Raw genomic sequence first — 10,315 nt, forward strand, 5'->3', positions numbered from 1 at the left:
GACCACTGTTGGATTTCTGTATACCAAGGCGTGATGTTTTTCCAGGTAGCACTCTTTCGATAATTACCCTGGTTTATGCATCCTCACCTTCGCCTTAGCCTGCCCCCATAACGACGTACTAATAAACTTACATCGCAGCGTCTCTGTAGGCTGGCTCAGCCCTGCTATGCTCCGGAAAGTTGGTCCAACCTTGTACAATAACAATGCACGCATAACAAAGATGCCAACAGCGAGTTCAGACTTTTCCGAGCATTGGGAGAGGGAAATACAACTCTAAAGAAGCAAGAAACTCCTCCGCTGCCCCCTCGGCGTACGCCATATCTGGACGGTTGGGCAAGGCAGCGGCATTCTTCAAGAATTGTGATTACCGTATACGCATTTTCCAATGGGTGGAATTGAGAAATTGAACTGGTGTCAATGCAAAGAGACTCTCATCGTGCGGTCGCGTCCCCACCAGAGCAGATCCTGATAAATCTTAAGAATACACGAGGAGGAACGGGCTGTTTTGAAGGAGATTTTGAGAGAGTTTCTAGAACCTGTTTTGTGCTTGCAAGGGACATCCGGTACTAGTCACTGCTATGCAGCGGGCTGCTCTTCTGCTGTGTAGGAATTCGTGCTCTGGCCTGTCCCGACAACCATGCGGTGCTGCCTTGTGTAACTGGTGTTGGCAATCTTACCGACGAGCTGCGATTGAGCCAATAAACTTAAGGAGAGTTCCTAATAAGTAGAGAACCACCCTCTAGCCTTTAGAGGCTCGGGGAAAAGAAGCCCAAAGGCTGGGGGACGGGGGAGAGGAGGCGGGGTGAGGTGATTGGCAAGTCACTATCTTGCAACTAAGGGCACCTTCACAAGCAAGCACAAGCAAACTTCCTCTTGCTGTCTGAGCTTTCAGTACTTGTGTACTTTTGTACTTTTGTTTGTCCGCAGGCTGCCTACTGAAGCCAAGCAAACGCGCGTGAACTTCGGACAAACCAAGCTGTACACAATGCGCCGCTCTGCCCAGGACGCCTAGAGACAGAAGGGCAAGCCAGATGCTCTGGAAGATAAACATTAGACTGAATGCGTTTGTTATTTTGTAGCTCTCGATGGCCCGGCACTGAGCCCAAGGAATGTTGTGGGAGTTGCACGGCTAGCATCTGTCAACGGGCGTAGTCTACTCTTGTGCTTTGTAGCTCCGTTGTGCTTTCGGGTAGATGCAGAGACTAGTGTTGAGAAGCTTCTGCGTACCAAGGGGAAAAATAACTAAGACCAACGTCGGGCTAGGCCTCTGCGCATCCATAGCCGGGCAGCGCTTAACGCCCCACCGGTAAGTGAACAAACAAACTGCGGCGTAGAGATGCTAAGTAGATGGTAGGCCGCAGCGAATGAGGAGGCCAATTTAACACCGTTTAATGAATAAATTGAGTAAATCATACAATAGAAGGTGGTGCTCCACTCCACAAATGCTGCATGCTCCGGGCTGCTGTTGCTTCAGGCGGGGCCACTGCCACCGTCCCGCGGACGAGGGCCGCGTGTCAGTTCCAGCTGGCAAACGCAGCAGCCGTGAGCAGGCGTAGAGTGTCAGGTGATTGGCACGAGGTCATCCAAATATTCGTGTTTATCAGCTAAGCAAACATTCTAGTCTTGCTGGAGCTGGGACTTTCCATTTCCAACCACAGTGCTTCGCTCAGAGTAGCGTGGCCACTGATTGCATCTTTGTCGGCTACCTGGCTGAGGTGTCTGGTGGCCGTCATAGCTTATATGACTCTTTTTTAGAAAAGAGTGGTGTGGATTTACAGTGTGCCGCATTCTTTAGCCAATTTATTTGCTCTGTTTACTTCGTTTCGCTGCTTCCGTTGCCCCGGCCACTGACCGGATGCTGCGCACTCGCCACCACCAGGAGGGTTTCTTGAGTGATTCTTCCTTGATAGAGTACGCTTTCAGGCAGGTCGAGGCAGCTGCCTTTTATATACAGAGCTTAGGCGGAATCCGGGACTCTCCTTGAGTGCCGCCTTCACTCAACCCTTCGCGTGGCCGTGGTAGGGAGTGCCGGCACAGGTGTCATTCTGATTAGGACGAAGCCTGTACCAGTGGAGGTGCTTACGGCCGCTTCTATTTCAGTCTGCGAAACTTTGGAAGTTTCTCTGGGTTCTCTTTTCCCCTTTCTAGCTGTGTATGCACCTAGACAAGTGCCCTTCAGGGTGTATTCATATAAGCCTACCGACCGGGATGGACGGGGAAGCAAAGATGACAGAATCCAGGCCACGGAAGTCCGAGCAGGCGTTGGCCACACTGAGAGCTTGGCGTGCATGGCGGTCGAAGCACAGAATGCCATTGGAAGAGGCACTGAAAAACCCTGGAGCTTGGCGCCTTTACAAGGATATGCTGCAGCACAACGGGACTGCAAAAGCCGGAGTAAATAGCTATGAAGAATGGCTCGAGATGACGAAATGTACACAGCGCTGGGTTGAATGGAAGCGAGCTCATCCCAAGCCACTGCGGGAGGTCCTAGCGGACCCGGAAGGCTGGGCGCTCTTCTACGCGATGAAGCAAGAGAAGGGCGTTAGTGTGCCCCCAACCTACGAAGAGTGGCTGCAGCATCAAGACCAAAGAAGGAGCATTGCATATGAAGCGTGGGTGCAATGGCGTCGCCAGCACCCAGGCCCTCTTACAGAGGTGCTTGCTGACCCAGAGGGATGGGCCCTATACAAAGCCAAACGTGCATCACAGGATACAAAATTGCCCGAGACACACGAAGAATGGTGTCGAGACCCCAACACTATAAAGGCGATGGCGATGGAAGCCTGGACAACGTGGAGAAGGGCGCACCCTGGTGCTTTGAGGAAGGTATTAGTGGACCCTGAGGGCTACCAGCTGTACAGACACATGCTGGAGTCATCTGGGAAGCAAGCCGACCCGACATACGAGGAGTGGAAGGAAAGAAGAACAAATGCATCGTGGCAGGCGTGGCGGCGCGAGCACCCTGGTCCTTTGGTTCGTGTGCTGGCGGACCCCTGTGGCTGGCGGTTGTACAGGAGTGACCTCGAGCAGCAGCAACAGAAGAACGGCAATAAGGAGGAGTTGCCAGCGAGCTACGAGGAGTGGCTGCAGCTTCCGCAGCAGCAGCGCAACGCTGGTAAAAAGGACAAGCAGCTCTCTGGCAGTAGCGAGTCTGAGTCGAAAAGAGGCGCCAATGCGGGTAATAGTAGGAACAGGATGACAGGCAGCGGCCCACAGAAAGGTAAGCAGCAAAGTGCGGCAATGGATGCGTGGCTGTCTTGGCTGGGGGGACAGCATTCCACGGATCTCACTGAGCTCCTGCAGAACCCCGAGGGGTGGGAACTGTACAGAGCTGCCATGAGCAAACCCAGGCGCCCCCTTCCCGAAACCTACGAAGGATTTAGAGCTCTCGAGGCAGCATCGAAGGCGTGGTCAGCGTGGCGTGAGGAGCACCACGGTAACCCCGTGAATGTGTTGAAAGATCCTGAGGGATGGAAGCTATACTCTGCCCTCATGCATGCTAGAGGGGTGCAGATACCCGCAACGTATTCGGAGTGGCTGCAGATGCCGGAACAGCGTGTAATTGTTGCAGCAACACATTGGGTCGAGTGGAGGGAGCAACGGTCGCAGCAGCCGCTCATGCAGTTGCTATGCTCGGAGGAGGAGGGGTGGAAGCTCTTCCGGGCATTTGTAGAAGCCATAGGGACTCATCTACCAACAACATTCAAAGAGTGGGAGTCAGAAGCGGCTGAGTCACTGGTGGCGGCTCAGGCTGCCTGGCGGTCTTCGTCTCGCTGGGGTGCGCCTCGCCGGGTTGAGGTGTTTGCTCTTAGACAGGCTCTGGCTGAAGTTCGTGGCGAGGCGTTTCCCGCCACTTACGAGGAATGGCTGCGCACGCCCAGTTCTAGGCTGCGCATTAGCCAAGCGAACACGTGGAAGCTGTGGAGACGGCGTCATCCGGGACCCCTAGCAGAAGTGCTGAAAGACCCAGAAGGCTGGGAATTGTACGTGAAGAAGCTGCAGTCATCAGGGTCCCATGTTCCGATGTCGTACGAAGAGTGGATGGATTCGCCACAGCGGAGGCGCCAGGAAGCGACGATGAACTGGGCTTTGTGGCGTAGGAAAAACAGAGGGCCTATGCTGGAAGTGTTGCAGGACCCGGAGGGGTGGAAACTTTATAGTGCAATGAAACAGGCAATTAGTGGCTCCCCGTGCGAGCAGTTCGAGGACTGGCAGAACTCAGTAGGCGCCCGAAAGAAAGCATTGCGGGAGTGGCTAGCGTGGAAGAAGCTTCATCCAGGTCCTCGCTACACGATTCTTAGTGATCCTTTGGGCTGGCGGCTGTACCGCGCTGCATTTGCTGGCCAGAAGGCTATTCCCGAAACATACGCAGAGTACATTCAGGCCCGACAGCCCACCATAGCGTGGCTGGCATGGCGCCGCCAGCATCGGGGCCCTCTGCTGTCCGTACTGGCCGAGGACGGCGGCTGGACTCTGTACAAGGACCACATGCTGGCTACTGGCAAGTCCGTTCCTCAGGATTTCGAGGAGTGGGCTGAATCCCACCGCACAGCAACCACCAATGGCAACTCCAGACGCGGGAAACGCACAGTCTCTCCTCGTGAGGAGGCCATGGGAGCGCAGCAAGTTACTGTGCAGTGATGTTAAGTGACGGTAGGCAGGAAGATCCACTCATAGGAACTTGTGCGTGCGCCTTTGCGCGTGTATACGCGAGTGCAGCCCGGAAGCACCGTACAGTTTGGGAAGGGGCCTCCTCAGCACCTCTGAACAGATTCAAGCTAAAAATGCCTGAAGAAAGCGGGCCCGTTCATTAGGCGCTGACCGCGCAAAACCTGCAGCTGTTGTTTGCCGTGCAGTCGAAGGCAATTCAATACGCGGTGTGCAGTGGCTGTGTTGTGTTCCATGCAGTATTCACAGTTGTGCAGCGTCGGCAGCTGGCCGTAAGTCTTGAGCCGCTGGTTCGGACCGTGTCAGGATGGGCTGAGCCATCTGTAGCGCGCCAGATCGTTGCATATATTTCCCTTTTCGCGCTTCCGCACATCTGCGCTTTGTAAGCCTCGCCTATTTGTGATCGTGGAAGCTGCGCTACTTGTGGAGGCCGCCGTTACCTCCTGTAGGCCATAAGATTCGTTGGCTTCTGCGCGTTATCGTCGTGGCTGCCTCTAGCTACATGCTGTGGTGTGTTTTCAGTTCTTCGGGTTTTCTTGTGCGTAAGCCACGAAGTCGAGTAGCATCTCGGCTGTTACCTGTTCACGTTACCAGCATGTCGGAAGGGCCCGGTCGGTCCTTCGCACCATGCAGCTATACGAACATTAACTATCAGGTTCCTTTTATTGTGCGCATTATTACTGTGCAGCCTTAGTGGGGGGAGTTTACGAATAGCATATCCAAAAGCACTTTGCTCGGAAGTAGCGCCCTGAAGCACTTGTGAATGAATAGTACGGTTTTGAGATAGTTGCCCTGATGATGCCGCGTTTCGTGGCTCGCCTTCCTTAGGAACGCATACGGACAGATATGCTGCGTTTATGTGCATAGAGGGTCACTTTTGCGTTGCGCGGTGTAGCTAAGGCACTCAACTATCCCATGTGAGATAGTGGGATGACACTGTTTCAGTGTGATCGCCAACTGAACTATGATCACTACTGCTTGAGATTTGCTTCCCAGAAGGGATGGTAACATAGGTGCCACCAAGAGGCGAATTCGCAATGCACCCAGTGGCCCGCGGCGAAGTCCTCCATGGAATATGGCAGGAACTTAATGCACCTTCTCTAAGAAATCTACATGAAACCCTCGCATGTTCTTAATTCGCATCATTGGGCGCACCTTTGTTCTCCTCGGGATCCACGAGCACCTATAGCTGTCAGATGCCCATGACTGCCCTGTTTGCCGTCCGCCTTCATCAGATGTCCTCGAACCTGGGAAGACAAAGGCGGACCAACGAGGAGAATCACAGAGCAGTAAAATCAACTGCTTTACGGACTGTACAGTTGCGGGTTTGCAGTTGTTTATACCCTACCGGTAAGCAAGGCCAGGCCGCCCGGTGACCAATGGTCCACAACAGGGGGAAATAATCTGTTTTGAAAATGCTCAGTCCTCCCTAAACTAGACTCAAGTAAGTTGAATTGCACTAAAAGTTGCATGTGGCGATAAGTGGCAATAGCATGTTTTGGTAGCCTACGGGGCCTGATGGACATCGGAAAGTCCGTGAGATCATAGTGGGCTACACAGTGGAGCCTTTCCTTTTCGATCGTATAATTCCCTTCTTTATTCTTGCTTGCTCTGCTTTTATCTCCGATTCTCCTTACTTGTCCCGAAGAGCTACCTCCCTGCTGGCACTGAGTATGCGCGCCGATCTGGGCTACCGTAGGGGGGCTGATTGAAGCAGCTGGGAAGAGGACCTTCTGAGCGCTAAATCATTAGTAGCCGTTATTGGAAGGCTCGGAAACAGCTAAAGCATAAGGTTTTACAGGGAGCGCTAAACAGTTGGGCTGCACGGGACGTGTGCGTCTGTTGCCTCAGCCAGCCGACGAACAGACATGAAAAGCCTGTACAGTGGCCCGCCTGCGTTGTCATCCTGGCGCAGAAATGGGTTCCCAATGCTCGCGCCCTTCGCTGGGGTCACCTGCACGCGGGCTCGTCATGCACTTGGCCAGTGCGGACAGAGAACCCCGTGAACGGGAGACCCCACCGCCTCTCGTCAGTTCCAGCAGTTCGCCTTGCGAGCAGTCTGATTGTGATTCAATTGGCAGTGGAACCCTGAGCAACAGCGAAAGTTGTGCATCGAATGTCGTCTCCCCGTTGGAGTCGCCGCCGCCGTGGATGTTGAGTGAGAGCTGTTTTTCTGCTTCGTTGTTTCATGCGCCGAATCGTATGGGACGAAGCTTTGAAACAACTTCAGGGCAAAGTAGCCAAAAAGGGCGTCGAACGAGGAGCAGATTACTGACACATTCGCTGCCGGACCGCATCAACGCAGAAGACGCGCGATGGCACGTCGCGCGAAAGCTGTCCACTACGATTACTTCAGCTGCTCTTGGCGAAAGTCAGTTGAAGTCCGCAGTATCTCGCAGGCGCCACCCGCAGGGCCATTATTCGACGCAATCAGACAACTGCGTCTCGGTCGTGAACCCGCCGAGTCCAGACCCGCAAACCAAACTAGACGAACCAACCAGGCGGATGTTTCTGGAGTTCTACCACAGGAATCGCAAGGAACAAAGACGGTGAGGTCCCTAGAAGTATACTTGACTACATGGGAGGCTCACAACCAAACGTATGGTCACCACGTTGAGGATATTCGTACCAGACAATAGCTCCTCGACTCTGACACATGCGTGCATGCCACAAGCTCGAATGAAGAAATTAGACTGCCACCCTATAGGCTTAGCTGGTTGATGTGCTGCTGCGTGCCCAATACACTCTCAGTCACGAGCAAGTTCTCAGAGCTGCTTCGCGGGTTGTGGACCGTTCATTTGCAAGTTGCCCAGCATTCGCTTCCGCGGTTTCCTTGGAAACAATTCAGGAGAAGTGCCCCCGAAGCCCTGTGCCTGCAGATACGCTTGCACGCCAAGAGGCAGAGGCGCTGGCAGTCGAAGCCCTTGATGTCTTTAGTCCGGATGAAAAGTACACTCGTCTAGATGAGTTCCTGGCCCTCGTTAACGCAATTCAGTGAGCCAGCACGCAGAATGTGGTGTGCGAGGTATGCGTGGTACGTGAGAAGCCCACGACTCGTTGCCCAGTGTAACGAGTCTGCGAATTTGACGGCCAAGGGATGCCAGAGGATCAATTCAATGCTTTAGAGCCAACCATGTGCACGCATAGCCTCTCATCACCACTTATTTGTGGGGGTATTCTTCGTGTCCTGCAGAAACGAATACCAGTCGGAAAGGCACAGAGGCCGTGCCATCCGAGGCCCTAATCGTGCCTCGACATTCGGCGCGCTGCGGACACCGCCAGAACGGGACTGAAGAACGGGGAATTTCAACCGGACAAACGCAGCACAAGCTTTAGTTCATTGGACTGGCTGGACCATCCAGGTCTTGCCCCGCGGGTCATCTCATCTGTTACTGTAGACCAGTGTAAACCGGGAGGACGAGTGGCAAGTCTGGAGTGGAGTCCTCGCACAGCCAGAGGCCGCCGCTTAGCGGTGCAGCAGTATGCCCGGTGATGAAGAGGGTAGAGAGAGCATGCCATTCAGCGGGAGGGAGTCCCCTTGCTCGAAGCAGCAGAGGATATAACCTCACTTTACGATACGTCTCAAGTCGCCCAGCGTGTGTTCTCTAGTGACTCGTGGGAATATGTGTCAGTTTTTTACTGCGTCTTTTGCTCGGCTTGCCAGGAGCTCCCATCACAAGCCAGCGACTTCCGTGTCTTGCATGTACGTGGTCGGGATACCCGCTGTCCCTGTACTGTCAGCTATCGCGTTGAGCGGTAACCAAATACAGGCCAGGTGTGTCTGCGTAAACAGCTGTTTGGAACAACAGGAAGCTCGGCAACTCCGCATGTGCTAGACGACTAGGCGGTAATGGTAATCACAGCCACTGCGATGGCTGGTGTTGCAGCTGCGTTATCGCTTTGGCCTGTAGCTCACTGAGCAGATACTACTTTGCAGTTGAATTGCAGCAGTCCAGCATGCCTCATATGGAGGCAATCTCGTGTGGCCCGAACGTCTCGTGAACGAAGCTACAACCAAACGCACGCTGTAATGGTTTAGGTAACGAGGTTGTAATGGTTTAGGTAACGAGGTTCATGAAACCTGCACCCGCGCATACGCTGCCCGGTATGCAGCAAATGACCCTGCCAAATTGCCTGCTTCCGCTGCAACGCAAAGCCATATTCTTAATGAAGTCGCAGCGATGCGCCTTGCCGCGCAACTCCAAAGCTAGCGTGTGGCTTGTGCACGAGTCCCTTGTCACCTTCCCTCCGGTATCAGGTTAACGGCCGGGCCGGAATTTCCTGAAATACTGGTGCTGTGGCATCTGGTCTTGTTGGCTGAGCTGATGTGTCAGTACCCTCCCACGGACGACGGAGACAGCCGTAGGCAAGCTTCAGAAGGCGAATGACGACGCCGCGAATAGTAAACGCAAAGAAGCCCGTGAAGAGAACCAGCAAGAGGGACGAGAAGGGCGTGAAATCGCCAGGGAAGGCAAGACGGTGATACCAGCAAACGCACAAGATGACAAATACTGTCACACCGAGGACTACAACAGACCAGTCGCCATTTTCCGAATTCCCTCCACCTGCACACACAAGCAGAGAGATCCGAATTGCTGTGAGCACCCCATACAAACAAACTTTGACAGCGCTGCACCAACGCAGCTGTGCACGCACACACAATCCACAAGAGCGCTGCAGCCAATGGGCTCGCGCCGGAGTGATCACCATATTCCCAAGTAGATTCACTGCGCCACTGGCAAAGGAAAGGGGCAAAGAAAGAGCAAGTCTTTAACCCACCAGCGTTGCTGCAACCACCCGGTCCATTGCCCCTGACGTTTGGTGGACGATTTGAAAGAACTGCATGGAGAGTGACTCCCGTGGCATTGTCCGCATCCGCTGAAGATGTTGCGCAAGAGCCCGCGGCAGCTGCTCGTGCAGGCACGCGAAGGTGAGAGGCGAGACTGTCGTTTTCTGCCAATTCGCGGCCCAAGAAGATCACTCGCACGCTAAGCCCTGAAACATAACGCGAATAACAAAGCATCTAGCATTTCGCACAAAAAACTGAACCGCTGTGTGCCGCGGGCCAAAAGGATCAGGGGGAGACGTTGTGGTTCCTTCCGATGCCGGTATGAGTACCTCTAGCGATTTCTTGTGCGAACACGCTGTTCTTCACCTCCCCGATGGTAGAGTTTACGTCCAACAAGGATTCTGAAGAGTCATTCGCTGGACAACGGGGGAAACTCAAGTCAGTCCTCGCAGTGCACCGCACACCAAGGTGTTTCAGTTGCCTTCCGATTTCCCAGCTCGCCCATAGCTCTGTGTTCCTAGTGAAGAAAGTGAACTGCCTCTGCATTAACAAGTCTGCGGGGTGTTTTCTTACCGGTGAATGTCACCGGCTCCCCCGTGCAGTTCACCACCCATTTGACGCGCACTTTCTCCCCTGCCATTGCTGAGTACCCCCGAAGGCTTCGCTACAATGTCTTGGCTTTCTTCCAGCCCCTCTGTGAGCAGCTGTCCTTCAAGATGGCACTGGCGAGCTGCCTTAACCGAAGCATACCCCGGTGCGACGGCCGCCGGCAATCAAATCAAGGGCAGTCTCTGGGGGGGGGGTGAGCTGAGTGGGAACTTCCTACATCCCACTGTAGTGTTTCTCATACCGTGGACT

The 10,315-nt window shown here is 54.1% G+C and overlaps 3 protein-coding genes across 3 annotated transcripts; 2 read left to right on the plus strand and 1 right to left on the minus strand.

Moving 5' to 3' along the window:
- Positions 1-2,208: 2,208 nt before the first annotated feature.
- On the plus strand, positions 2,209-4,641 carry EAH_00023760 (p97 protein, putative; the record flags this gene model as incomplete). Its single annotated transcript, XM_013396796.1, has 1 exon — positions 2,209-4,641. One exon carries the CDS (start codon positions 2,209-2,211, stop codon positions 4,639-4,641), a length of 2,433 nt encoding a protein of 810 aa, XP_013252250.1.
- Positions 4,642-6,585: 1,944 nt separating this feature from the next.
- Positions 6,586-7,961, plus strand: EAH_00023770 (hypothetical protein, conserved; the record flags this gene model as incomplete). Its single annotated transcript, XM_013396797.1, has 3 exons — positions 6,586-7,217; positions 7,420-7,662; positions 7,862-7,961. 3 exons carry the CDS (start codon positions 6,586-6,588, stop codon positions 7,959-7,961), a joined length of 975 nt encoding a protein of 324 aa, XP_013252251.1.
- Positions 7,962-8,922: 961 nt separating this feature from the next.
- Positions 8,923-10,097, minus strand: EAH_00023780 (hypothetical protein, conserved; the record flags this gene model as incomplete). Its single annotated transcript, XM_013396798.1, has 4 exons — positions 8,923-9,233; positions 9,325-9,663; positions 9,787-9,858; positions 10,031-10,097. 4 exons carry the CDS (start codon positions 10,095-10,097, stop codon positions 8,923-8,925), a joined length of 789 nt encoding a protein of 262 aa, XP_013252252.1.
- Between the last annotated feature and the right edge of the window lie 218 nt (positions 10,098-10,315).

The sequence above is a fragment of the Eimeria acervulina genome, genomic scaffold, assembly GCF_000499425.1.
Source record: "Eimeria acervulina Houghton genomic scaffold, Eah_scaff184, whole genome shotgun sequence".
Lineage (NCBI taxonomy): Eukaryota > Apicomplexa > Conoidasida > Eucoccidiorida > Eimeriidae > Eimeria > Eimeria acervulina.